This window comes from Pithys albifrons, chromosome 17 (genome assembly GCF_047495875.1).
Source record: "Pithys albifrons albifrons isolate INPA30051 chromosome 17, PitAlb_v1, whole genome shotgun sequence".
In the NCBI taxonomy this organism is placed as follows: Eukaryota; Metazoa; Chordata; class Aves; order Passeriformes; family Thamnophilidae; genus Pithys; species Pithys albifrons.
The window spans coordinates 6,605,705-6,633,334 of record NC_092474.1 but is presented as its reverse complement, the minus strand read 5'-3'; the positions used below and the strand labels follow the sequence as shown (position 1 = coordinate 6,633,334).

At 51.0% G+C, this 27,630-nt stretch overlaps 5 protein-coding genes and 1 long non-coding RNA gene across 9 annotated transcripts in view; 4 read left to right on the top strand and 2 right to left on the bottom strand.

Moving 5' to 3' along the window:
• The window catches only part of CLIP1 (CAP-Gly domain containing linker protein 1), a 62,542-nt gene extending 57,242 nt beyond the window's left edge, over positions 1-5,300 (top strand). For 2 of the 3 annotated variants that reach the window (XM_071572343.1, XM_071572342.1), the window contains 3 exons: positions 2,029-2,146; positions 2,373-2,532; positions 2,654-3,493. In XM_071572343.1, coding sequence (XP_071428444.1) covers positions 2,029-2,146; positions 2,373-2,532; positions 2,654-2,841 — 466 coding nt within the window. In that variant the 3' untranslated portion in view covers positions 2,842-3,493. Of the gene's footprint in view, positions 1-2,028; positions 2,147-2,372; positions 2,533-2,653; positions 3,498-3,619; positions 3,745-4,390 lie in introns of those variants that run through there. The other variant, XM_071572344.1, reaches the window with a different exon arrangement.
• Positions 5,301-6,025: 725 nt separating this feature from the next.
• Positions 6,026-14,586, top strand: VPS33A (VPS33A core subunit of CORVET and HOPS complexes). Its single transcript, XM_071571810.1, has 13 exons — positions 6,026-6,163; positions 6,283-6,348; positions 6,419-6,546; positions 6,927-7,116; positions 7,818-7,934; positions 8,318-8,492; positions 9,197-9,390; positions 11,053-11,179; positions 11,363-11,430; positions 11,871-12,008; positions 12,346-12,483; positions 12,642-12,810; positions 13,255-14,586. Exons 1-13 carry the CDS (start codon positions 6,062-6,064, stop codon positions 13,446-13,448), a joined length of 1,806 nt encoding a protein of 601 aa, XP_071427911.1. The 5' UTR covers positions 6,026-6,061; the 3' UTR covers positions 13,449-14,586.
• LOC139679778 (uncharacterized) lies at positions 10,660-19,240 on the bottom strand. Its single transcript, XR_011699244.1, has 3 exons — positions 19,063-19,240; positions 17,553-17,964; positions 10,660-11,294 (listed from the first exon to the last, which is right to left on the bottom strand). It is a non-coding gene; the product is annotated as an uncharacterized lncRNA (long non-coding RNA).
• Positions 16,008-17,890, top strand: LOC139679777 (uncharacterized). Its single transcript, XM_071571813.1, has 2 exons — positions 16,008-16,392; positions 17,515-17,890. The coding sequence occupies exon 2, from the start codon at positions 17,568-17,570 to the stop codon at positions 17,700-17,702; it is 135 nt and encodes a 44-aa protein (XP_071427914.1). The 5' UTR covers positions 16,008-16,392; positions 17,515-17,567; the 3' UTR covers positions 17,703-17,890.
• DIABLO (diablo IAP-binding mitochondrial protein) lies at positions 19,168-22,968 on the top strand. Of its 2 annotated transcripts, none has more exons than XM_071571812.1 (6): positions 19,168-19,264; positions 19,485-19,599; positions 19,791-19,919; positions 21,144-21,254; positions 21,396-21,492; positions 22,332-22,968. In XM_071571812.1, exons 1-6 carry the CDS (start codon positions 19,218-19,220, stop codon positions 22,544-22,546), a joined length of 714 nt encoding a protein of 237 aa, XP_071427913.1. In that variant the 5' UTR covers positions 19,168-19,217; the 3' UTR covers positions 22,547-22,968. The 2 variants fall into 2 exon arrangements, with proteins under 2 accessions (XP_071427913.1, XP_071427912.1); XM_071571811.1 differs by having other exon boundaries at positions 19,788-19,919.
• Positions 22,969-25,150: 2,182 nt separating this feature from the next.
• B3GNT4 (UDP-GlcNAc:betaGal beta-1,3-N-acetylglucosaminyltransferase 4) lies at positions 25,151-27,502 on the bottom strand. The gene has a single exon (XM_071572047.1). It carries the CDS (start codon positions 27,253-27,255, stop codon positions 26,158-26,160), a length of 1,098 nt encoding a protein of 365 aa, XP_071428148.1. The 5' UTR covers positions 27,256-27,502; the 3' UTR covers positions 25,151-26,157.
• Between the last annotated feature and the right edge of the window lie 128 nt (positions 27,503-27,630).

The following is a 27,630-nucleotide window of genomic DNA, read 5'->3' as shown; positions in this document are numbered from 1 at the left end:
CTTCTCTTGTTTCCCTCCCCTCCTGTTTTATTATTGGGGACTCCTGGATGGAGTTTGTAAACATCTTATTTCCACCCTTCCAAACTGTTTGCCTTTTTCAGCCACCTCAGGGCCCAATAAATGGCAAATTTAACCCATTTGTGCCAAAATAGGCACAAATAGATCTGACCAAGGGCAAACAGTGGTAAACCCACAAACTCCTGAGCACCAGCCGAGCCCTGGGCTCTGCCCTCCCACAGCCCCTGAGCACCAGCCCAGTCTGTGGGCTCTGCCCCTGCCCTCCTACAGCCCCTGAGCACCAGCACCAGCACCAGCCCAGCCCAGCCCTGGGGTCAGGCTGGAGCACTGGGGGTTCTGCTGCAGGTCACGGACAGGGCTGTCCTCGTTTAGGGCTTTGCTGCCTCAGGGGTGGCAGAGGGGACCTGGCACATCAGGGCCCCGGTGGGTTCTATTAATGGATTATACCTTGGATTTGAAGGCAAGATCACCACTCAGTCTGCCAGTTGTTGTGTTTCTGCTCCTATTGATTCTCTCAAAGTGAAAAGACACCAAAGCCAAATGAACCAGAACCAAATCAGCCTTTTGGTTCTTGTTTGGAGCTGCCTCAGCTTTTCTAAACCCCAGATTCTCCACTTGCTGCTTCCATTCCTGAGTACAATCTGAACAATGAAGGAATTGCATTGATTGTGCTCCCATTGCTGAGCTCCCCTTGCCCTGCATTGGGGAGGTTTGTTGTGTTTCATGGTCTGGGTATCGTGGCTCTCACTAACTGTAGATATTGTAGAGATGAAAACTTTGCCATTTCAACGTGGTGGCTGCCCTGGGCATCCTCACACAGAGATCCTGGGCACCCTCACACACACATCCTGCTCCCTGGGCACCCTCACACACACATCCTGCTCCCTGGGCACCCTCACACACACATCTGCTCCCTGGGCATCCTCACACACACATCCTGCTCCCTGGGCACCCTCACACACACATCCTGCTCCCTGGGCATCCTCACACAGAGATCCTGGGCATCCTCACACACACATCCTGCTCCCTGGGCATCCTCACACACACATCCTGCTCCCTGGGCACCCTCACACACACATCCTGCTCCCTGGGCAGTCCTGGAGAGCGCAGTGTGGTTTGGAACCCCCGGGGCACTGCTGGCTATGCTGAAATGCAAGTTTCTCCTGGAGAAAAGGAAACGGTGTTGGAATGAACTTTTGGTTTGTTTTTTTTACCAAAATTTTTCAGTTTGTAAGGAGTTTTGTAGCAGTGCTCCTCACATCAGAGGAGAGTTACTCATCCATGTGCACTGTCAGCTTGCACCAGTGTGAGGATGTCACAGCTGTGGTGCCTTAGGGCAGGAATTGTCACAGAGCTGTATCTCTGTTAGATCCATGGAAAAGGTTGGGAAAACTGGACATACCTACACAGAAGGGGGCTGTGCCTGCCTTGGAGGATTCCTGTTTAACCCTTCTCCCATGAAGTAAAGCAAATCCCACGTGGGTTTGGGCTGAGACTGCAGTTGTTAAAGGCACAGAAACGCCCCAAGTCCTTGTGCAGGAAATGATGACGTCACTGTGGAACTTAGTGAGGACCAGCTGATATTTCCAGCCTCATCCATGCTTTGCATGACAACTTGCACAATGAGCTTTGCATGCCTGTTTTGTTGCTGGTTAATGATTCTCAAGAAGTAACAAAACTGCAGTCAGGTTTTGTGGAACGTTGTGCAACATGTTTGTTTATCCTGTATCTCCCCAGTCTGTTAACTTGCTCCTTTAAATTCAAACGGATACGGTGCTATGCAGATTCTGGCATGTACTACCTAGGTAAAGTTTTTGCTTTGTTTCCACAGTTGTAACATCTGAAATGTTTATACATATGTAAAACCTTAGTCAAGTACACAATTGTAATTTGTTTTTTAAGAACCACTTCTTACAGTAGTTTAATACTTGAAATTAAATGAAGCTACTTTAGGCCACTACAGTTATCCATTCATTAGGTGATTTCTGGTTGTATTTGGTTTTCTTTTAGAGAATCAACTTTAAAAAAAGAAATTGATGAAGAGAGAGCGTCTTTACAGAAGTCCATCAATGTTACTAGTGCCTTGATCACACAAAAAGATGAGGAACTGGAAAAACTCAGACATGAGGTAAATGAGGAACAGTGGTTGATTCCTGATTGTGAGTTACAGGCAGAGGCTTTGTGTGCTGGCTGATTGTTCTTCAATGTGGCATCATCAAACCTTGGCATTAAGTCTTTGGATACCTGTGCTGGTCAGGGGACTCCTGGCACAGTATTAGCCCTGGCTGTGAGGGGTGGGCTGTGCTGCCCTGGCTGTGCTGGGGGGCCCAAGCCCTCTCCAATCCCTCCTACAGATCACGGTGCTCCGCGGGGAAAACGCTTCTGCCAAAACGCTGCAGTCAGTGGTGAAGTCCCTGGAGTCTGACAAACTGAAACTGGAGGAAAAGGTGAAGAACTTGGAGCAAAAACTCAAGGAAAACAATGAGCAGCCTTTAACTGTCATGAGCCCCTCAGGTACAGCAAACCCTGCACTGTCTGTGCCTTCAGCTGGGAGGTTGAGACCAGCCTGACATTGTTTCTCTCTGACTGAGCCATCCCACGTGTCACATTGTACCTTGTCTGGTTTTCTTCAAAGGTGATGCTGCTACTCTGCTTCAGGAGGAGATTGCGAGAGAGAAGCAGGTACTGGATGTGGCAGGAGATGCTGAACCAGCAGTGTGGCTGCAGGACAGGGAAATACTTCTAAGACAGTTCCTATCAGGTTCTGTCAGACAGGGTTTTAACTGGCAGATTTGTTTTGTAGCTTCTGAAGGGAAATGTTAATGGCAGTAAATACAAAGAATCAAGTGGTGAGTGGTGTGGGGGGAACAGTTCAGATTGGGAGTGTGAGGAAGCAAGGAAAGGGTGGCCAAGTGTGACCTGTCAGTGAGGTACAGCCCAGCAGAGCAACTCGCCACTCCCTGGCCTTCTCCAAGAGTTTCTCCAGTGTGAATGAGGGAAAGGTGTGGCCCTCCTGAACCTGGTGCTTGCCAAACTGGAGAAATGGGCTCCCTGAGCCTCCAGGCTCCTTCTGAGCCCCTGCAGTTGAAAATGTTGGGCTTGGCTTCTTTGTAACTGCAGAACTTGAGTCCACAGGAGGGTTGGCAGCCATGGAGAGGGCAGGTGCTCAGCTGGCACCTGCTTGGGACCAGGAAGAATGTGATTCAGAGTATGATCATTCCAGGGACCATGGGAAGTGCTTCTGTGCTACAGGGGCCTGTGCCAACAAAAACACAGAAAAGATGGTTAGAATGGAATCACCTTCTGCTCATTATGAAATCCTTGTTAGATCACTAATGTCAGTAACAGTGAATAAGTGCCCTTCCTAGTTGTGCAGTGATAGGAGTGTCATGAACATTCACTAACCACCAATCTTTTCCTGGTTTTCTGCCTCTCTGAATTCACCTGCTGATGACAACCCTTCCTGCCACCAGGGCGAGGTTGGTTCTGTTTCTTGGCTTCCTTTATTCCCTCCACTGTTGATTGCCAAGTGCTCCTTGGCTGCCCCCAGCAGTGCTGCACCCCCTGCCCCTCTGACTGTCCTTGTCTTTGGCTTTCCCAGATCGACTTCCTGAATTCAGTGATAGTGGATCTGCAAAGGAGAAATGAGGAATTGAACCTGAAGATACAAAGAATGTGTGAAGCTGCCCTCAATGGCAACGACGAGGAGATAAATAACTATGACAGGTATAAATCCCAGAGGGAATCCGGGCTCATGTCTTGGAACTGTTGGTAGAATTGGGTGGGGAGCTGCACCAGCCTCATCTCAGCCCTCAGGAGGGACAAAAAGAGCTTTCTCTGGAGTTCAGTGGTTGAATCCAACCTTCTTTGTGCACTGGGGTGTTCCTGATTCTCTGTAGTTATTGGTCACAAACGCTGACTTACTGCGACATGTTTGTTGTCAGAGTAGGTGAATCAGCCCTTTCCAGGTAGTCTTTGCTTTCAAGGGGTTGTAGCTGCACTGAGATGGGGAGAGAAATACAACTAAACAGAGTAGTCCAGAGAAACAGACCTGAAAGCTGTTTGATACGTTGTGACTTCAGATCTCTCCAGGGAAAAGCGAAACCAGTGAACTTGTGTTTCTCTTTTGAATGCATTTGTGCAAATGCTTGCACAGAGAGGGTGGTTTGTTTAGTCAGTGTTACAGTGTAAGGGATTGCAGGGGTTTGCAGGGTGGTGCAGCAGACGGAGCTTCAGAGGGGGTTGCACTGATGTTCTGGAGCTCTGTGGAGGTTCCTCGGCCTCAGCAATCCCAGGAGCTCCCAGTGCAGGGCAGGGCCGTGCGAGCGCCCGTCGCACTGACCTGTCCCACTGACCTGTGCCGCCCTTGCAGCGAGGAGGAGAGCCTGTCCAAGAAGAAGCCGCGCCTGTTCTGCGACATCTGCGGCTGCTTCGACCTGCACGACACCGAGGACTGCCCGACGCAGGCTCAGGCGCTGGAGGAGCCGCCGCACTCGGCACACCACGGGAGCCGGCGCGAGGAGCGGCCCTACTGCGACACGTGCGAGGTGTTCGGCCACTGGACGGCGGAGTGCAACGACGACGAGACCTTCTGATGGCGGCGCAGGGCCGGCCCGGCCCCTCCGGCCCCCGCGGCTGTGCTGAATGTCCGGGGCAGGGACGGCGGCGCTGCCCCCCCGCCCCGCGGGCAGCGAGCGGAGCTGTGCTTTGCTCCTCCGCTAATAAATAACCCCTGTCCCTTTTTAACAAACTTCAGAGGAAGGTAAATAAAAGATTAACAAGTGACTTTATGCTGTTTTTTCCCAGGTTTTGGGTTTGTCCCTCCCTGAACAGGAAATGCCCCCGTGCTGTCACACCTGTCAGTGGGAAAACATGTATAGGAATGAAGCACTAGAGTTATATTAAAGCTTATTTAAATACCTTAAAAATATGATGTTAATTTTCATATTTGCACTAAACCATTTTAAGCTGAATTTGTACATTTAGATTTTTAAGCTTTTTTTTTTGACACTGGACTGAGTTGAGAAATATTTCATCTTTATTTCCATTTACTCCATTGACTGTGCTGTGAGCTCTGGGTTGTGTTTGGTGTGAGATGTGGAGACCCAGCACAGGTAAGGAGGGGCTGGAGCTGCTGGGGGGGGTTGAAATTCTTTTGCTGTGCACACCTGGAACAGTCTGTGGGACATCCCTGGTTTGCATTCTTTCAGCTTCTATATAGTGAGTGTGTGGTGTGTGTGTATATATGCATATGTATATTAAAGTTATATTTTGGAAAAAAACCCAAAGTGTGTTTTCTTTCCTACCTGTTCTGTAGGAGTGCCAAGGGCTCTGTGTGGGCTCAGTTGTGCTCGGGGGCTGGACTGCTAATCCCAGAATCCACTGGGTTGGAAAAGCCCCCCTGAGATCATCGAGTCCAACCTGTGACCCAACCCCACCTTGTCCCCCAGACCACGGCACTGAGTGCCCGTCCAGTCTTGGACACCTCCAGGGATGGGCACTTCAAACCTCCCTGGGCAGCCCCTTCCAATGCCTGACCACCCTTTCCATGGAGAAATTCCTCCTGATGTCCCACCTGCCCCTGCCCTGGCCCAGCCTGAGGCCATTCCCTCTCCTCCTGCCCCTGTTCCCCCTCCTGGCAGGGATTGCAGAGCCAGAAGGTCCCCCTGAGCCTCCTTTTCTCCAGCTGAGTCCCCCCAGCTCGCTCAGCCACTCCTGCTGCTCCAGCCCCTTCCCAGCTCCGTTCCCTTTTCCCTGCACACGTTCCAGCCCCTCAGTGCCCTGGATTGAAGGGCACAGGACTGGGCACAGCCCTCGGGGTGCCGAGCACAGGGAGCGAACCCGCTCCGCGGTGCTCTCGCCGCCACGCTGATAGATGAGTCCCATATTAACAAACATAAATGCACATAGAGCTGCTCCCGCATAGACACACACAGAGTCGCTCCCTCCCTGTCTGTCCGTCCCTCCCTGTCCCTCTGTCCGTCCCTCCCCTCGCGGGGCGGGGCGGTCCCTGCGCGCCTGCGCAGTGCCGTGCGGGGCTGCCATGGCGGCTCACCTGAGCTCGGGCCGGGTGAACCTGACGGCGCTGCGGGAGGCGGGACGGCGGGAGCTGCGCGAGTTCCTCGACAAGTGCGCGGGGTCCAAGGTGGGAGCGCCGGGCCGGGGGGAGCGAGGGGGCCCAGGGGCATGGAGGGGCCATGGCGGGATCGCGGCGGTGCCGGGGCAGGGCACTGGGCCGGGCTGACCCCGCCGTCCCTCCCGCAGGCCATCGTGTGGGACGAGTACCTGACGGGGCCCTTCGGGCTGATCGCGCAGTACTCGCTGCTCAAGGTAAGCGTCGGCCGGGCCGGGGGAGGCTCTCGGATGTCACCGCACTCGGGTGACGCCCGTGCCACCACAGGAACATGAGGTGGAGAAGATGTTCACGCTCAAGCCGGGCCGGCTGCCCCCGGCCGACGTCAAGAACATCATCTTCTTCGTCAGGCCCAAGCTGGAGCTGATGGACATTATCACGGACAACGTGCTCAGGTACCGCGGGCGCCGGCAGGGCAGGGCAGGGCAGGACAGATGGTGTCAGGCCACCAGAACAGAGACAGGTGTGGTTTGTTACACCTGGGCAGGGAACAAGGACCTGCGTGCAGACACCAAACTGCAGTGCAGCTGCTTGGAGGGCTCAAGTTGGGTGCAGGAGGGGGGCTTCATTTTGGCTGCCAGGCAGAGGGTCCACTCCTCCCCCTTCTAATCAGCTGGAATGAGTCGTGCTGGGATTGATGCCCCTTCTGGGAACTGCAAACAGCTGGGTGTGCTTGCCCGTGCTGCCGGCCCGTGCATCCATCCTGGGCACTGCCAAGCAGAGCTGGGGGCTGCGGTGCTGCCCCAGTGCAGTGCCCCTGCTGTGGCTCTTGCAGGGAGGACAGAGGCCGCTCCCCGCAGAGGGATTTCCACATCCTGTTCGTGCCACGCCGCAGCCTGCTGTGCGAGCAGTGGCTGAAGGAGCAGGGCGTGCTGGGCTCCTTCATCCACCGCGAGCAGTACAGCCTGGACCTCATCCCCTTCGACGGGGACCTGCTCTCCATGGAGTCCGAGAGCGCCTTCAAGGTGAGTGCTCGGCTCGGCTGCAAGGGAGAACCCGCTGTGGCTTCGTGTTGGCTCTCTGTGACCTGCACAGCAGGGAAAGGCCTTGCAGAGCAAACGTGTCTTGTTCCTGAGGCCTGAACTGAGCCTGAACTCGCCTGTGCGTTTTCATGCCCAACGCTGAAGGAACAGCCACTACACCAGCTGCCCCCAGTTCCTCCAGCTCCAGCTGCTGGTGTGGTTATCACAAATGGGGCGTTGCTGTCAGGAGCAGCCAGCACAGGATGGGGTGTGTGGTGGGTCACCCTGCACAGAGCTGCACTGTGTCCTGTGTTCCCAGGGTGCTGCTTCTGGGGACAGGATGGTTTGGGAGTTTCTTTGCCTTGCTGTGCCATAAGAAGTGTAGCCCAGAGGACATGTCAGAGCTTGCAGCTGCCATGAGGTGTTGGACACTCAGATTGGCCTAATTAGTGGGGGAGGCTCCTTGCAGTCACTTTCTGGCTCTTGCTCCATCAAACTGGGTTGGTGTGTGGGGTTCAGAAATACTGTGGTGTCTGGGGTACTGTTTGATGTAGTGATGGCACAAATAAAGCCCATATTTGCCAACAGCCATAGTTTATTCCCCAGCCTAAGTCTCCTCTGAACTGTTCACATGGACCTCACTCTGCCGTGGAAGCAGCTACGTTGGATCAACACCTTCCATCAGAATCCTCCTTGTTGTTTAGGAATGTTACCTGGAGAGTGACCAGACCAGTCTGTACCACGCAGCAAAGGGGCTGATGACACTGCAGGCTCTCTACGGAACCATCCCACAGATCTTTGGGAAGGGCGACTGTGCTCGGGTGAGGCTGAAAAACTGCATCTTCTTCTTTGGAACTGCCTTAAGGAGCGTTTGGTTAAAGGCATCTCTGGGGTTTTTTTTAATCCAGCCACAACACTCACTTATCCCCTTCTCTTCTCTCTGATCGACCTGTGGGTGAATTGGTACCTTTTGGTGTGAGGGAGCAGCTTGAGGTGATGGCAGTGCTGTGGCCAGTTGCTGTCTTGCCAAGCTGTGGGGGAGGATTTTGTTTTCTCAGTCTCATCCTGCCCCCTACCTCAGCCAGTCTGTACCTCCTGCCCTTCCCCTCCATTACCCAGGGCTGTGCCCACACATGCAGGGCCCAGAGCTCAGATCATCTGCTGTGTCCTGCACTGTAACAAGCCCGGTGTGATTTCCTTTCAGCATGTGGCCAACATGATGATCAGGATGAAGCGTGAGTTCCCTGGGAGCCAGAACTCCATCTTCCCTGTCTTTGACACGCTGCTGCTGCTGGACCGGAACGTGGACCTGCTGACCCCGCTGGCCACGCAGCTGACCTACGAGGGGCTGATAGACGAGATCTACGGCATCCAGAACAGTGAGGGCTGTGGGGAAGGGGCAGTTCTTCAGCCCTGGGGGAGGTTTCCCAAGCCCTGGGGGAGGTTGCAGTGTGTGAGGGGCATTTCTGCTTCACTGAATGGCTGTGATGTGGGAGCAGCTCAGCTGAACTAAGTGCGGGGTTGGTTCAGTCCCAGGCTGGAGCCCATCAAGACCCACTCTGGACCTTTTTGCCTGGGAAGGGGAGCTGAGCAGTGTGTGGTTACTGAATGGGCATATTTTGGATGCTGGCTGGGTGCAGACACAGTGACAGAACACGTGTTGTACAAGCAGAAAGGTGTGCGCCTCCAGCCTGGCTGGATCGTGTGTCACACTGAGGGGACAGGGACATTTTGTGAAAGGCCATGCAGAGCATGCTCTTGCTCTTCAGGAGATAGTAAGAAAACTCCAGAGGGGCATTTATGGGCTGTGATCCCTCCTGCTGGACTGGACTGGCTGCAGGGCTGTCTCCAAGCCTCTCTGAAAGCAGGGGAGTTGGCACTTGGGTTCTGATCACGTGTGTTTGTGTAGGTCCCTGGGTGAGTACAGTGAGACTCTCCCTAATTAACACCCAGGCACTGAGGGGTGTTTATATTTGCTCTGCTGCTCAGAGCTGTTTCCAGCTCTGTTTCCTCAGCCTGTTAACCATAACTTCTGGTGGTGAAGTTCCAGTCCTTATAAGGGTTATTTCTCTGCATTTGGTAGCTTATGTGAAGCTGCCCCCCGAGAAGTTTGCCCCGAAGAAGCAGAGCGAGGGTGGGAAGGACCTGCCCACGGAGCCCAAGAAGCTGCAGCTGAACTCTGCAGAGGAGCTCTACGCCGAAATCCGCGACAAGAACTTCAATGCTGTGGGCTCAGTGCTCAGCAAGAAGGCCAAGATCATCTCAGCAGCCTTTGAGGTGAGGCCTGTGTCCAGCAGTGCATCCCTTGGGTGTTCCTGTCATCAGATCAGTCACAGTCTGCCCTCGGCAGGGCAGTGCCTGGGCTGCTGCCATGCAGTAATCCCCCAGGCAGTCTTGAGAAGCCCCTCCAGTCTGTTCCCCTGCCCTGGGATAAGATCAGCTCTGTTCTGTGTAGGTGTTGTTCAAATCTCAAGAGTCCTGTAGTAATGTGGATCCCCCTCTTCTTCTCACACCTCTGTTCTGGGGCTTTCCCTCTCATCACAGTTTGCCTAAACCACCTTCTGCTGTATGAGCCCAAAGCTCCCACAAGAGGAATTGCTTCCCTCAGTCTGCAGGACAGGCAGGTGCTGCCTCCCTCTGCAGGAGGTCAGAGTTCAGTTTTAGTGTGCTGTTCAGTTCCTCTTTGCTGCTCTTGTTACCTGTTCACTGAAAGGTCCTTTTCCCCTTTGTATTCACTGAGGATGCAGAGAAAAGGCTTTAAGCAATAAAACTCCAGAACAGGTTATTATGGCTGGCATAAACCCCAGTAGGAATGTGGAAAAGACAGTTGCCTTGCAGGAGATTGGAAGTGTGAATTCATGCTCATGTATCACCTTAGACAGCTGGAGAGCTGTGTGGGGCATGTCTGTGGTTTTATTTGAAAACATCCTGTTGATGATTCATAAAGAAACTGAGATCCCATACCTTGGCTTTCAGACTTCATGGGGATTCTCAAAGAGAACTTGTTAGTCTCTTTGATTTTATTTCCTGTGTGTATTTTAGCCCCTTCACCGCTGCCACATCTAAGGTGAGGTAGCTGTACCTTAACTGAAGTGCTGAGTGCTCAGCCTCCTCCCCTAGTACATGTTTGTTTCTGCAGGATCAGTGCTGGGGGTGCTAGAGCTGGATTACTCATACTGACTGTTTTTTAAAAAAAGAGAATTTTAAGAAATTGTCAGTGGTAATAGGTGATAATGAAACAGCAGCATACTGGCAGCAGAGGGCTTCTTAAATTGCAGGCTCCATCATTATCACTCTCCTGCCTGCACTTGCCCATTTAAATCCTTCTCATATGAGTCAAGTTATTATTATTTTTATTCCAAGTTGCAGCAAGAGGCAAGTAGCCCACATGCAGTGCAGCCCTCTGGACTGCTCTGAGAGCTGAACTCTGTGTGGGTTTGGCCCATCCTGGCTCAGAGCCCAGGCATGGCTGCAGCCAGGGCCAGTGAGTGGCCCAGCTCCAGCACCTTCCACTGCTGCTCCAAGGGGAGATGTCCCCCAGCCCTGACAGCACTGGCTTGGAGCTGCAGGTTTACACTCAGCCAGCAAAGTAATTCCTCTTTGTGTAAAAAAGGGAGTTTTCTCTGGTAGGGAAATGGAGGAGCAGATGGTGATGGCTGGAGTCAGACATAGGTGGATAAAGTGATTTGCAGCACTGGTATAATGGACAAAAACAGTCTGATGATACTGCTGTATTATGTCCTGCCTCTCCCAGTGATCCAACTGCTGTTACAGGTTATGCTGTGACTTAGTAAAAGCATTTAAAGTCTTTCATCTAAAAGGTCACATATCTCTGACTCCTGCAGGTGCAGTGAGTACAGTAAAACAGTTTTTCATGATAAATACCCAGCTGGTGTTCCTGACATGAACAGGGCCTAACCCAAGTGGTCCTTCCTGCAGGAGAGGCACCACGCCAAGACGGTCGGGGAGATCAAGCAGTTTGTGTCGCAGCTGCCCCACATGCAGGCGGCCCGGAGCTCGCTGGCCAACCACACCTCCATCGCCGAGCTCATCAAGGACATCACCAGTGAGTGTGTCCTCAGCAGGCCCTGCACGCCTCGAGTGCAGCCAGGGCACAGGTGACTTGATGGGCACCTCTCAGCCTGGCAGAAATGGGCTTTGATCCATCCAGTGCATCTCTGCTGAAAGGTTAAAAGTAGAAAATAAGCTGTCTGTTGCTGTTGTATTGATTGTTGTTCTTTTCTTGAAGCATCTGAAGATTTCTTTGATAATTTGACAGTGGAGCAAGAGTTCATGTCTGGAATAGACACAGACAAGGTAGGTAGATAATGACAATTAGCGACTCCTACGCCTTCAAAAAATGTATTTTCCTCATTTGGGTTTTTTTGAGAGAGGGAACATCTGATGTAGATGATGTCTGGTGATGTGCCTTGCTGAATTATCTGTCCCTGCCCTTGTACAGCCAGGGGGGGTCTGAGCTGTACACTGTGTGCTGTGAGGGATTGGTGAAACATTGAAGATGGTTAATATGAATTTTTCAGTGCCTCAGACAAAGTGGCTGCTGACTGTGGAACTGCCATGCTCTAGGTGGGCCCAAGTGGAACCAGTGCTGGGTCACTGTTTTGGAGATGCCTGGAGAGCAGCTGCACCCCTTTCTTGCTGCTTTGGAGACATTAAGCAAACCCAATCTTTCTTTCCAGGTCTTACAGGCACTTTAACAGTTCTTTAAGTAACAGTTCATGTATTTTATTTAATAGGTTAACAATTATATTGAAGACTGCATAGCTCAGAAGCACCCCTTAATCAAGATCTTGCGTCTCGTCTGCCTGCAATCCGTGTGCAACAGTGGGCTGAAGCAGAAGGTTCTGGACCATTACAAGAGAGAGATTCTCCAGGTTGGGGTCCTGAGAGAATCCATATTGAATGCTCAGCTCTACAGCACTTGCACTGTAGGCAGACACATGTTACACATGGGTAGTGTTGAGTTCCAGTGTGCACAGAGGGAGCACTGGGAGTCTGTCCGGGCTGACAGCAGTGCATGTTACACTTGGATACAGAGGTTTAATCACTGCCCTTTTTACTGTTATGATTTAAACACTCTAAATGTGATACACTCTACCCAAAAAGCTTTTTTAAACACCTTTTTAGAATTAGTATATTTTCTTTTTTTTTTTTAATGGTGTGCTCATGGGTTACTGACATGGTATTGAAGATGATTTTGTCACATTGCAGACTTATGGCTATGAACATATCTTGACCTTAAACAACCTGGAAAAGGCTGGACTGCTGAAACCTCAGACAAGTAGCAGGAATAACTACCCCACGATCAGGAAAACCCTGCGCCTGTGGATGGATGATGTTAACGAGCAGGTAACCAGGCCCTGGCAGCTGGTGAACAGACAAACCAGCAGTGAACATTACATGTAACTGCAGAATTACATGTGGCAGGAAAACCTTCTTTTTCCATGTGATTTTGTTTATAATTTCGTGGTGTGAGGGGCTCTGACCTGCTGCCCCCTGCCCCGCAGAACCCCAATGACATCTCGTATGTGTACAGCGGGTACGCCCCGCTGAGCGTGCGCCTGGCACAGCTCCTGGCCCGCCCGGGCTGGAGGAGCATCGAGGAGGTGCTGAAGATGCTGCCAGGGCCCCACTTCGAGGAGAGGCAGCAGTTACCAACTGGCCTTCAGAAAAAGCGTAAGTTCTGCCTTGTTTTCCTGTGTTTTACAGGGAAATGCATCTCTCTTAGGATGGAATAGGGCTGGGAGAGTCCAGGCCCCGCTCTCATCTCCCTGTCCCACAGAAGTGTTAGATCTCACTGACCATCCTTTGGCAAATTGTTTAACTCCCCATCAGGGTACTAAAACAAACCCTAACCTGACACTCTGACTTTAGTATATAAAATTACTTCACAAAGAATGTCAGCATTCCCTCTCCCAGCATTAAAACTGGTCAGGCAGAAGCACATCCTGTAGAGACTGCAGAGGTGGGAGCAGAGTCTGCATTTCTGGGCCCCAAACCTGCTATTTCACCCAATATATTTTTCCTCCAATTCTGTAGTTCAGTTTTAGGTCATTTGAGTTTGACTGACAGTTGTTGCACAGGAGGTGTGAAAATCCTGTCCCTTTTGTGCCTGCCCAGGTCAGCAGGGTGAGAACAGGGTGACTCTGGTGTTCTTCCTGGGCGGGGTGACGTACGCAGAGATCGCGGCGCTGCGGTTCCTGTCCCAGATGGAAGATGGAGGCACAGAGTATGTCATTGCCACGACAAAACTCATCAATGGAACCACCTGGATCAAATCCTTGATGGAAAAACTGGAGCCTGCCCCTTTCTAGGGTGTGTGGTGAGAGACTGAAGTGAGAGGCCCTGTGTGACACAGGCATGGCTGGTCCTGGCACTGCTGCTTGAACTTTGGAGAACCACAGCAGTGAAAGGAGCTCTCCTGAGAGCAGCTCGTGATGCAGTGACCCTCATCCTTCACTTGTGTTCCAGGGGCTTGTGGAACTTCCTGACAGACAAGTGGTGCTGGAAGGCACTAATGATGGAATAAACAATGGTCTGACATGGCAACCAAGCATGGGGGGGAGTAGGGGGGTCCTTCTCTTTGGCAAATTGCTGCTTTTTTTTCTTCCAGTTTAGTTTTAGGGGGAGATAGAGACAGGATCTTCTCTGCTCCTGATTTCATACCAGTATTTCCAGGCTCTCTGGTGCCTGACACATTCCATGGATGCACGGGCTGTGTTTGTCAGAGATCTGTACACAGCTCTAACTCTGGTCCTTGAGCCTTTTACTGCACTTGCCCCCACAGGGATTGCTGTGAGGTGGCTTGTTTGTCCCAGGTACACCCACCTGACTGTGGAAAGCTACCCCAGAGTATGAATTACATCATTGTGTCATCAGCTGAGGGTTGAAGACACACAGACACTCCCCATGTGGCACTTGGGCCAAAAATAGCAACAACAGGGACCCAGTAAACAGCAGGTTTAAAACAGACACGTTTTTCACCCCCCTGTCCAGGTTATAAACTGTGGTTTTTGCTGTCACAAGGTGTTGTAGAGCTCAAACTTACACCCTGGAATTTTCCACGGGCTTGGTGGCTGGGCCCTTGGTGTTGCTGAGCCAGAGTGTGCCGGGGCAGCTCCCAGAGGCAGAGCAGAGGCTTTGTTGGTGCCTGTGCTGCTGGGGGCACAGTCATGGTGCTCACAGGCTTCTAACACTACTAAAGATAACTCAAAAAAACCCCAAAACACTCCACACCTTAAATCTCACTCTCTTACCAAGCATTTCTGCTCTTAGCTATCCTGCATAATGCATCCAAATAAACTCCTTCATTTTTCCAAGTTATCATAGTTGTGACTGTGGTGGGTTTTGGTCTGTTGTTTCCTGAGTTCTGCCAAAGGAGCCCCTTCCTGGAGCCCCTCTGTCTGTTTAATTCCATTTATTAGAATAAAATAAAGACTTATTTGATCTTTTTTTGGAAGTGTTTGCACTCTCATTCTGGAATATAAAAATAAATAAACCAAACCCCTGTGCTGTGTTCTTCTCCCCCTGCCCCAGAACAACTCAATTATTTAAAGTGAAACTGTTTTTTAATATCTGGATGTTTTTTCTTTAGCTCATACCAAATTTCATTCTGTTCTGCCACCTAACATACTACATCAGAAATATCCATGGGATTTCTTGACTTTTAAAGAAAAAGACAATTTCAGTCTTTGGAGACCTTTTACCTCACATAGGTGGGCAACTTGGAGACTTAAAAACCAAAAAATGCTGCAACTTTGACAATGATGCAAGGAGCAAATATGGAATGCTTTGCTCTGCATTATTCTGCAGTTTCACTCAGAGTATTTAAAAAGAAAATTGAATTAGCTTTGAATCCAAAATTAGATGTGCAGAGGAAAACAAGAAACCAAGTGACTCAGTGCAATCCTTGTAGTGTCCTTGGCTTGGCCTGGAGGGTCTTTGTAGTATTGACATTTCTAGACTTTTTTATTTGATTTACAAATTTAACCATCCCAAGGAAATGACTGGCCCTGATCAGGCTGGTTTATGAACTGAGGTCATGCTGTGTAAAAGCCACACCACAGGTGAATAAAGGACACCATGCAAAGCCCCAGTTCCCCAGCTGACTTACCCTTCCACCTGGGCCAGCAAAACATGTTTGTTGGTAACACTGGAGGCCAAACCCAGACACTCGGTAAACTCTCCAACACTGCTGGCTGTAGTTCTGCAGCCTGGGGCCTGCACCAGCACCAAGCTGGGTGGCCACTCCAGCCACAGAAAGTCTTTGCCTGGAACTACCCAACAACAACAACAAAATAAAACCCAGCCTGACGTTTATCAATTCCCTGGAGGAGCAATTACTACTTAACAGGCTTCCTGAGCAGCTGATGATGTTCTGCTTCTGTCCAAGGCCCTGCTGACCATGAGGGTAATAATTTGATAACAAGAGAGCCTAATTAAATTAAGGGGCCATTTTCTACATCATAATATCTTTGTAGGTAAGAGATTTGATCTGCAGTACATAATCCTCTTTCTCTTTGCTGTCTGCATTACCAGCAAATAAAAAAAAACATCACCCAACCTCTACCCTAAAAGACTTTCACTTTTCATACAGCTTTATCAGAAAGCAGTTTTGCTGAAAATAAACACACAGCCTGGCTCCCTTCTGCCCTCACGGCAAGGGAGCTGCTCTGAAAGGTCGGGATGACCCCCTGGGAGGGCAAGGGTGACACTCAACAGTGACCCAGTCAGTGCAGGCACTGGGCTGCCTTCAGCCCAACCTTTCTGTAGAAGAGTCAGGCTCATTCTGCACAGTCCCACCCTTGGGAGCAGCCCCAGCTGTGTGTGAGCACCCTCCTCCTCCTTCCTGAGCTGCTCAGGGCTCTCAGGGAACAGAGCAAGAGGCACAACAGCCTGCCAGACAACATAGCAAAAAGTCTAAGATGATGTATTTTTTAGAGGAAATCCCTCCAACTAACCCACTGCAGGTTTTGACCTGGTAACCCCCAGCCCTGGTGCTGAGCCTGAGGAAATGCTGTTTCCAGCAGCCCCTGGGGCAGGGCAGCTGTTTGGCTGCTCCCAGCACGACGCGCTGTGTCGTATCAGCCGCCCTGACCACACCTTGCACATCAGCCCTGCACACACGCCCTGGCACTGCCGGCTCCGGGCACGGCGCGGCCGAGCAGCCCCCTCAGCACAAACCCTCTGAACCAGCAACTCCAGGGACAGCTGCAGGACAGACAGGGAGAAACAGCATCCTGAGGAACCACAGCCTGGGTAAGTAGTTTATTTCTTTTTCAGTATGTTTCTAGATAACCAGAAATCTCTTAAAGCCCATGGATGGAAAACTTCAGTGCTTTGAAACCACTGCTGGTTTAAAAATGAAATAATTTCTATACATTATACATGTGCCTGAGCTTAGAATGAAATGACTGAACCCTTTAACAACAGCAAAAAGTGAACTCTTTATCAGAAGAGTTCTTGAAAAAAACATTCTAAGTGGCAGGATGAGAATTCAGTTTACTTTGGCTGCTTAGACAAGAAATAATCCCTTTGAGTTTGGTTTATGTTAAGTCTGGTTTAAACTCCTTTATATGTACTTGACCAAGGCTGTGGATATTTTTGATCTGGCACAGCTGAGGTAAAAATTTAAAAGAACATGTAAATTGGAGAGACGATAGATTTTTTAGGTGGGTCTTCACAGCTTTAAGTCTACGGAGCAAACAACTTTTGTGAAAGAGTTTAGATTTAATTTTGAACTAACAAGTGAGCAATCACTTCTAAAGCAAGTGTGACTTTATAATAAAGCTAGAAGATGAATTCTAAAGCATCTTACCCCATGTCTCCCATTTAAAGGTTATTTTTAACAGAAGATATAAATATTTGCCTGTGCAAACTTGTATTTAAGCCTCAGTTTTCGTCATTCTTAAACAAAAGGCTCAGCTTGTGCCAGTATTTCCATTAGATGCAATTATATAATTAAATATTAATGGTGGCTTCCTTGGAGGAATTGACCACTGATCAGAACACGCTGTTGGTAATGCACCATCAGCGGCCGCTCTGATCCTGAGGCTTCCTGGATACCCAGACACTGGGGAAGGATTCCAAGAGCCAGCCGGGCTCTGCAGGAGCCCCTGGCCTCGCCCACATGGCTGTGCCCACTGCCTGTGTCTGTATCTCCATCTGCTTCATCACCAGCCCTGACTGGGAGACTCTGCTCAGCTCCCAGACTGTCTTCCAACCCTGCACAGGACTCTGAGCAGGCAGACAAGTCCCATCGGACACTAAAATATTCCAGGTGGACATCACAAGGTTCCTCCCCACAGCAAATCCCCTGGGGAGTAAATGTGAATTCCAGTCTCTCTGCTTGGGAAGACTGCCCTGTCACTGTGCTTGCAGGAAGAGGGGAGCAGGAGCACCAGCCCCAGGGATCGTACCTGCCGGAGGGAGCGATGCCGGAGTCCTTCGCCATCCACGTCCTCAGGGTGCTGAGGGAGCTGCTGGCCTTCGTGCTGTTCAGCTACACGGTGCTGCTCGGGGCCCTGCTCCTCGCTGGCTGGACCACCTACTTCTTGGTGCTCAAATGAGGTTCTTGCTCCTGTTCCTGCTTCTGCTCCCACCAGCTTTCCAGAGGGAAGCGGCTCCGCAGCGCTCGGCCCGCGGGATGGACGCCCCTTCCCCCCGCGCCAAACCTGCCAGTGTTTCGTGTCCTTGCTGCCCCACCACAGCCTCATTTTCTTATGTACAAACAATAAAGGTTAAAAGAAAAGGTCTCCACCAGCATGCACTTGCTGATCTTTGTGGCTCCTGCAGATTCTTTGTGTCTCCCTGGATATTTGCCTCTGTTCCCTGGAACATTTAAAAGCCTCTCCTGAGATTCTCACCCTGCCTAGAGAGGGACAGGAGGGACGCAACACGATTCCAACACACCAACATCTCAACAAACAAGTCCTGCCTTGTCCAACTCTGCCTCATTAAGGGTGTGAAGGCAGAGATACAGAAATTACTTGTCATTTTTTTCAGAAGTCCTGGAAAAAGACATTTCAAACCAGGACTGGGTTTCCCTCTCACTAGTTTTGTGAGGCACAAGGGCACCAACACCACACCAGCTACAGGATTGTTACCTGGTGTTCTCAGGCGTGCCAGGACTTTAACAAATATTTAAAGCATGTAGATACATAAAGGATGTGCCTGTGGTACAGCACTGCCTCACACAGTAACCTGTGCTGTGCTACGGAGTCTCAGAGAACAGATAGGGATTTCTGCTGTAAATAAAAATAGATTTAATTAAGTAAAGCTTTTGTATGGAATTACACAGGAAACCTTTGCTGGAGAAGGTGGGGTTATCACTAGTGGAACCAAATCAAAGCAGCATCATGTAGTCTTGAACAACAAAATGAGTTAAATCAGGGTGGGGAGCAGCTCCTGTGGAAACCAGACCGTGGTGTGTCAGCGCTGCCAGTTTTGGGAGCTCTCCAAACTCAGAGTTTTGTTGAGAAAGGAGATGTTGTTTATTCTACACAGGGTACAAGGGGGAGGCTTCCACAAAGCCAGCACCCAACCATCAAAACTTTTTACTGTTAATCCATTTTCGCAAACAAAGGAATTAGTGCTTATTTGCTACATAGTTCTCTAATTAGTTAGTATTCTATCTTCTATTGGTTAATGATTCTCTCATGCTAATTAGTGCCACGCTCATAAAGCAATGGCAGGACTTCAATAAACTAAGTTAACAAATAAATAAAATCCCTCTAAATTAATAAATGAAAAATAAAGTAAGAAACAAAACAAAGAAATAAAAATAAATATAAATTAACGGGAAATAAATAAATGAATGAAAAAATAAATTTAGACACGATAAATAAATAAATAAACGAAAGGAAATAACCACAAATTAATGGGAAATAAATAAATGAAAAATAAAACTAATAAATTAACAATATCTACCTAACTCTCTGGGTGAACAAAGCCAACAGGTGCTTCAGCGCTGTCGTTCCCCTCCGGTCCCGCTCCCGTTCCCGCCATCGCCCTCACGGCCCCTCACGCGCCGGTCCCGCCCCCTGCCCGTGACGTCACTGCGCGCGCCGGGCGCGCGGCCCAAGATGGCGGCGGGCGCGAGGTGGCTGCGGAGCTGCTGCTCCATCCTCAGGTATTGGCACCGGGCCCGGGGGCGGCGGGGCTGGGGCTGCGGAGCTGCTGCTCCATCCTCAGGTATTGGTACCGGGCCCGGGGGCGGCGGGGCTGGGGCTGCGGAGCTGCTGCTCCATCCTCAGGGATCGACCGGGCCCGGGGGAGCTGCTGCTCCGTGCCCAGCTCTCTCCTGCTCCCCCGTGCCCTGCTCTCTGCTCAGCTCTCCTTTGCCTCCACAGGCGCAGTGCCCCAGTGCTGGCCGCTGTGAGCAGACGAGGCCTCTCGGGTGCCCGCGGCCGGTGGCACCAGGCCCTGGGGCTGGGGGTGGCCCTGTGTGCTGTGCCAGTCGTGGAGGTAACAGCCCAATGTCCCCAAACACCCGTTTAACCCCGGGCAGACTCGCTCTCCCCCGGGGTTGTGTCCTCAGGGAGAGCTCGGCTCATAATGTGGCAGTGCCCGTGGCAGCGGGGCTGTGCCTCGGCGTCCCTTGGCGCTGCTGTCCCTGTGGAGGGTGTGGGCTCATGCAGTGCCTTGTGTTGCAGCAGCAGGGCTCGGTGTCCCTCAGCAACGAGGCCCTGATCCGGAGGGCAGTGTCCCTGGTGACAGACAGCACGGCCACCCTGCTGTCCCAGACCACCTACGCCCTCATCGAGGCGCTCACGGAGTACACCAAGGTGAGCTGGGAGAGCACACCTGGCACCAGCACTGCTGGGAATGCTGAGTGAGCTGGCACTCACTACACCTCCTAAACCATGCTCAAACTGGACTTTTAAAAATTAATTTAATCCAAGAGGTGTGGGGTTGGAGTTGTCTGATCCCTTGGAATCTGGGGGGGGTCACCCTTTGACACCAAACATGGAAGTTACTGTTAGTTTTGTTAAACTGTTGCTTTTGAGTTAAACTTACAGAATCATGGCATGGTTTGGGGTTGGAAGGGACCTTAAAAATCAGCCAGTGCCACTCCCTGCCCTGGGCAGGGACACTTCCCACTATCCCAGGTGGCTCCAAGCCCTGTCCAGCCTGACCTGGGACACTTCCAGGGATGGGGCAGCCACAGCTTTGCTGGGCACCTGTGCCAGGGCCTGCCCACCCTCATGGAGAAGAATTTTTCCCAATATGCAATCTAACCCTGCTCTCTGGTAGTTTAAATCCATTCCCCTTGTCCTGTTACTCTAGGCCCTTGTAAAAAGTTCCTCTTTTAACTTAAGCCAAAAAGACTGTGGAAATCAGAAGTGGGGCTGAATAAACTCCCAACAGTAATTTATATTACCTGTGTTCTGAGCTCTCTGTGCCTGGGTGTTTCATTTTCCTTCTCTGCCTGCCTAAGGCCACAAGGTGAGTTTCACCAGAACAATGGGCTGAAACATGTTTAAGCCTGAAACAAGATACAGTTTTAATTTTATAAATAAAATGCCAATTTGAGTGAATCATAGAATCATAGAATGGATTGGGTTGGAAAAGCCCTCTGAGATCATCAAGTCCAATCCTTGGTCCAACTCCAGTCCCTTTACCAGATCATGGCACTCAGTGCCATGGCCAATCTCAGTTGAAAAACCTCCAGGGATGGGGAATCCACCCCCTCTCTGGGCAGCCCATTCCAATACCTGAGCACTCTCCCTGCAAAGAATTTTTTTCTGCTCTCCAACTTCAATCTCCCCTGGCAGAGCTTGAGCCCATCGTGCCCCCTTGTCTATTGCTGAGTGCCTGGGAGAAGAGACCAACCCCCACCTGGCCAGAACTTCCCTTCAGGGAGTTATAGAAGTATTTGCATTCCAGTTTATGTCCCTATTAGTACAGCAAGTACATGAAGAGTAATGTTAACTACCACCAGGGAACAGTGAGACAAAGCCAGAGCTGTGCAGCCTGCGAGGTAACAGTGTGACCTGGTTCCTCTGCAGGCAGTTTACACCCTGGTGTCTCTGTACAAGCAATACTCCAACCTGCTTGGGAAGATGGACTCGGAGGAGGTGGATGCCGTCTGGCAGGTGGTCATCGGGGCCAGAGTTGATGTGAGTGGGCACCTCCCTCCACTCCCCTCACCCTCTGAAAACCCTGCTCAGAACATTCCCATCTCTCTCCCCTTTCCACAGGGGTGGGAGAGCCCCCAGGGGCTGCTCACCTTGTTAAAGAACACCGTGCTTTCCCACCAGGTGAAGACAAAGCAGCAGGAATACCTGAGGCTGGAGTCCAGCTGGATGACGGCGCTGCGCCTGTCTGAGATGGCAGCAGAGGCTGCCTACCAGTCTGGTGAGCACAGACACTGCCCTGCTCCCTCACTGAGCTGACACACACAGAGGATTCATTCAGTTAACCTGACAATTCACAGCTCCTGCCTGTTCTTTTTTTGGCTGCAAGTCTATAGAACTGCTCTGAGAACTTGGCCTGTAAACTTACACGTGGTTAAGGTCAAGACCAACCATGACCAAAAACTGCTGGAGGGAAGAGTTCAGTCATTTTTAAATGCAGGTTCAAACACAGAAATAAGGCTGGCTCAGGGTGCAGCAGGGCTTTCCAGCTGAATTCAGTTGCATTAAAGAAAAAAAAGGTACTAATTTTGGTCTTTTCTCCGTGCAGAGATTTGATAGTTTTCAGATTGAGTTATGGCCTGGTTTGTGGTAAATTGGCAGAGTTACTGGAGTGGAGAGAGGGAAGGAAAGCAATGAATATACAGCGACATCCTAACTCTGGAAGTGCCTGAAAAAGACCCAGAACCTGGAGGAGAATGGGAGGCAAAGGGATTCTGAGTTCAGCAGCACCACAGGTGTTAGTGGCAGGACAGAACAAGGACTGAAAGGTCCTGGCACACAAGAACTGGGCTTAGTTCTCAAACCCACTGGCACACCCTGATCCCTCTGATCCAGCTCCAGCTGTATCCCAGTGGGGTGGGAGAATTCAGGGAGCAATGAAATCTCAATGCAAACTAACTGTTGTTTTAGGTAAATGGACAGTAAATGCATTGAGCATTAATAGAACCCAAGAGCCATCAAAGCAGGTGCTAATTACAGTAATTTCCAGGTTTGCCCAGTGCTGCTCTAACCCAGTATTCCCATTGCTGCTCTAACCCAGCATCCCCTTTGCTGCCCCAGGTGCAGACCAGGCCTCGGTGACCGCCCGCAGCCACATCCAGCTCGTGAAGTCACAGGTACAAGAAGTGAGGCTGCTGTCCCAGAAAGCAGAGACCAAATTAGCTGAAACTCAAACAGAGGAGCTCATAAAAGCTCAAGGAGAGGACTCTTCTTTGCCACAGGGTATTTTAGGAAATACAGAGGCAGGGGATGACCCTTACCTTCGGGAGGACTGAACAGAACTGAACTGCAGCAGATCTGGGAGTCAATCACAAGTTGAACAGTCTCAAACTCTGAAGTGTGGGATAGTCTAAAACTGCTGAAATAAGCACATGATTCCATTTTTTTCCCCCAAGCAGGATTGCTTTAGAAATCAAGTAACTTCCAAGTATTTGGAAAGCCTCAATTTTGTTTGTTATCTACTTTGTTTGTAATACTTTTGGATCCATTTATTTCAACATTTATCTATGCAAATGTGAAGACTGCTTTCAAGGATACCCTGGTGTTAATTGTGTCTCTGCTGGGAGGTTTGGTGTGTTTGTGGGGGCTCTTTAGGGATCAGCCAAAGAAGTGTATTTAAAAAACCTTGTTTTTAACCTGTGAAGTAAATTATGTCTGTGAGGAAATGACTTTATTAAATTGTGCAGAATTACCTCACTGTGGGTGTGATCATTTGGGTGAGAGATTAAGCCCTGTTTTCTATTTAGACTTCAAAGTTTTTAACATCTGAGTTGGCAGCTGCCCCAAATTCCACTGAGCTGCACTGGGGGAAACATTTGCTGCAGAGCTGAGAACTTTCTGTGGTTACTCAGGCTCTTGGTGAGGTGTTGCAGTTCATCACAGTGTCCTCTGTCACCCCAGAGACACCTGGGAGGTTCCCCAGGAAGCAAAGGGAGGGTTGATTTTCAAGATACTGTGGTAATAAACAAAACTATTTTGGCAACTGCCATGTGCTTTACACAGCAGTGAGCAAAAGAGAGTTTTACCTGTCTGAATGCTTTCCAGCACAAGTTTCAGGAAATAATTCTCTCTTTTGCAAGTTCATTGTTTCACTGCAGGTTTCCAAACCACAGGTGTCTTTCACTGTGCTCATTTTCTAACTTGACAGCTAATGTAAAATCTGCTTTGTAGAACAGCATCCACTGGAACTTTATCACTCCTGATTGGACTCAGTTAATCCCCAGCCACCAGGTTTGGTAAAACATTAATTACAGGTTCTTCACCACAAATTAGCATCTGATGCACTGCATTGGTGTGAGGTTGCAGTTACTAAGTTGAGTAGGATTATCCTGTAGCATAAATTGTCTCTTTTTGCCTGCCTTTGGAACAAATGCAATCTCAGCTGCACAGCACTGTGCATTTATAGGGTAAGTAGTTAAAGGAATTAACAAACCACCTTTCCTTGCTCCTCTCTGGGTGCTGCTGTACCCAGGGAGGATGGCACAGTCTGGAATTCAGCTCTCAGGAAGCTGCCAGTGTCTGCTGTGCCAGGAGGTCCCAAACTCAAGCATTAATTAAAAAACCACTGTGGTGAGAGGATTATTTGAGCAGTGGCACAGCCAAGGCCTCAGGAGCCAAATGCCCCCTCTCAGGTCAGCCTCTAACCACAGCTGCTCTCATTTGGTACCTGCTGCAGTTGAGGAAGCCCTGCCAAGGCCCTGCCCCCAGTGCACAAACAAGTTGTGTTCCTTTCAGAACTTGGCACAATAAATCAGATGTTTCAGTAGCAGAGACACAGCCTAAGACAAATGAGCACTGCCAGCAGCCTGCAGAGCTCCCTCTTCCCCTTTCAGGGCCTGCTCCCAGCCCACTTCTCATTTCAGAGTGTGCCCTGCACTTCTCAAGAGCTGTTCCCACACATGTCCAACCTGATGTGACAGGAACCAGCCAGTCAGTCCAGCCAAAGTGGGCGTGAGGGGCATGGACGGCTCCTCATCCCTCCAGGATGGGGCAGAGGGAGTCCCTCCCTTTGTTGGGAAGGGAGAGCTGCCAGCTGGGGCTTAGCCCACACACCTAAGCCCACAGCAGACATGACATCACACTCTGTGTCCCTGAGCTTGCACTGGGAATCATGGAGTGGATCAGGAAAGTGCTGGCACAGCAGCCCCCAGGGCACCACAGTACCCAACCTGGCTGCTCTGCCCTCCAGGACAGGCACCAGTGCCCAGAAACGAGTTTGGTGCTGACACTCAGCCTTGTTTACAAAGCCAACCACCTGAAGCTACACAAAGACCATTTCTGAGCTGCAGAATTAATCCCTGGTAGGGCTGCAGCCAGAAGACACAGAAGCAGCTTGTAGGAGACCACACTGAGGATAGACACCCCTCACCAGAGCAATTCTGTGAGACAAACCCCTACTCACCCCTGGCACAGGAACAGCTCACGTGAGAGTGGCATCTTCTGCCCCAGGAGCCTGGGGCACACCTGGGGCTCAGCCACAACTGCACCAGGTGCTTCAGAAAACCAAGGCAGCACATCCTGCCAGGCGTTTGTGCAGCCCTGTAACATCCCCCCTGCCCTGAGAGCACCCCACACCTCTGGCCTCGATGTGTCTTCAGTGTCCCTGTCTGTCAGGCAAAAACCTCCTGGAGGCACTTCCCAGGCACCACTGAAAGCTCCAGCTCCCATCTGGTGGGGGGTGAATGCTGGGCAGCTGGCACTGGAGTCAGCAATTACAACAGTACAACCCAAATGGCTCTGGCCTCTGTAATCACACACTTCCTCTCCACCCACTCTCTTTTTCTTCCTAAAGCTCCCAGGCTGCTTCCTGCTCACACACAGCCCAGCAGCTTCTGCTCCAGCAGCAACATATCCAGGCACTGAGAGGTTTCACAAAAGTATCACCACCAAATCCAAGTTCTGTATTTGATTATTCCTCAAATTAGCAACTCCAGCACATTCTGGTTGATCACTTTTGTATCAGTCCATCTTGTCTGGACAGACCAGAGAACAGCAGCTGCTCACAGGAAAGGAAGTGGCAAATACTCATTTCCACAGAACCACCTCTTGAATGGAGACACCTAACACCAGATCTCAGCCTTCCCTGTTTTTTAGGTTTCTTAGCTTTCAGGACACCCCAGAATATTCCTGTGAAAACTTTTCAAAACTGTATTTTATTCATTCCCAGCATTACAACAAAAAGCCCAAAACCTCCCACACAACATGAGAAGCTGCTGCCACCTCCTACCACTGTGATAACTCAAGACACATTGCTCCTCTCACACCTGATCAGAAAGTCTCTGTGCAAAAGTTTCCAGTGCAAGTAAACCTGTAATGACCTGTAAAAGCCCAGGGCTCGAGTGAGAGCCCAGTCCCTTGGATCATCATCCTTGCTGTGTTAAGGCAATATATTTTTGAGGCTTTTTCTTCCCCACTCCACTCCTGTTCTGCAGTCAGGCAGGAGCTGTGGGATTGCTGCCCTGGACAGTGGATCAGCAGCACACCCTGGCCTTTCTTCATCCCTTCAGGTAATTTCAAGTGCTCTGTCACTCATTAGTCATCACTGGCCTCCTCACACGAGCCTGAATTTGGCCAGTGCTCAGACACCAGTGCTGCGGAGCCTCCAGAGTAGGTGGCCACTCACATTCCCGTGGCAGTTGTGACTTCCCCTAGCTCCACTCCAGCTGGGAGGAACTGAGCCAAGTCCCCCATGCTGTGTCCCACCATTCCCACCCTGTGACAATTCAGTAACCCCCTGACAGAAAGGACTCACTGCAAACCAAACCCCGTCAGCTGCAGTGCAGTCTGTTAGTAATGGACACCTTTCTACCACAGCCTGATTTTTAGTTCAGTCCCCTGTGTGTGTCAGCAGTCACAACCCCGCTGGGCTCACCAGGAGCTGCTTTTCTCACCCCTTCCCATCGCTGTGTGTCACTGACACTGCACACCTAATGCCGTCGTCCCTCACCAGTGTCCACATGACCCACATCTCCGTGGGGTTGAGCTTGTGCACAACCATCAGCCCTTTGTACAAACACGGATCAAAAGCATTCAAAGGTCTCTGGATCCCGAAAGTCTTGAAGCCAGCGTGGTTCTGTGGGGCCACCGACATCTTTGCCAGACACATTCCCACAAACACATCATCTATGGGGAAGAGCTCCGTGTCCTCTGCACTGCTCCAGAGGCGACGCACCGTCTGTCTGGACATCACATAGCCCCCTCCTCCTGCATAGACAGGGTAGAAGGGGGCCCCATACATGGACTCTGGAATAAAGTACTTGACCTTGGTGTTCCTGATGGGCCGGGCTTTGGTGATCACATCCCCGACAAAGAGATCCTGTTCAGGGTCCAACTCTTGGAGGAACTCGATGATGTTGTAAGTGTTGACAAACACATCATCATCTCCCTTCAGCACAAACCTGGCGTGCAGACAATCCTCCATGAACCAGCGGAGGAAATGCAGCTCCTTGAGGGTCAAGTTGAAGAAGTTGTCAATGAAATCCCACTGCAAGATGTCACCAAACTGCTGGCTCTCATAAGCCAGCAGCTGGTGCAGGGGCTGGGGTTTGGCCTCGGAGCGCCCTAGAAGGAACACCAGCCTGATGCTCTTGCCCCTGATGGAGATCTCCTTCCCCCACGTGTTCCTGATTGCCACCCGCCGGTCCACGTTAATCGGGGAAGACTTGATGGCCAGCAGGAGGAACATCTCATTGCCACACCTGGAAGGCTTCATCAGGACCGGGAAGTTCCGGCAGTGCTTGTATGTCAAGAAGACGCGGTGAAGCTCTGGGAGGGCAAGAGAAGAATTGACAAGGGCCAAGTTCGGCGAACACTTGGTGGGTTCAGCATTGTCCAGAACCAGAGCCTTCAGTTTGTGACTCATTGCATCCACTTTCTGGTCCGCTGATGATTCTGCCAGCTTTGCCTCTTTCTTCATGTAAAGCACGCAGGCGAGCAGCGTGATGGAGAAGGTGTAAAGTGCGAGATTCCTAATCCTGGGATACATGGCAGCCTTCGGCCCTTGGCAGAGGAACACGACCCCTTCCCTCCTGGGTTCTCCGCGCTTCCCCCGCCGTCACGTCTCGGTTCCCGCCGGGACCCGGAGCCGCCGCTCCGGAGCCCCCGGCACGGCAAAGTCCCGGACCCGCTGTCGGAGCCGCCGCCGAGACTCACCGGAGCTGTCCCGCCCCGTCCCGCCCTCCCGGCCCCGCCCGCGGGCGGAGGATGCGGGGGCTGGACCGGGCAGCGTGTTCCCGGCGCTGCACTCCGGCACCGGGCACAGCGGGCACCGCACACACACCCTGCACCCCGCAGACACCCCCGACACCCCGCACACACCCCGCACAGACACCCGACACCCCGCACACACTCCCTACAACCC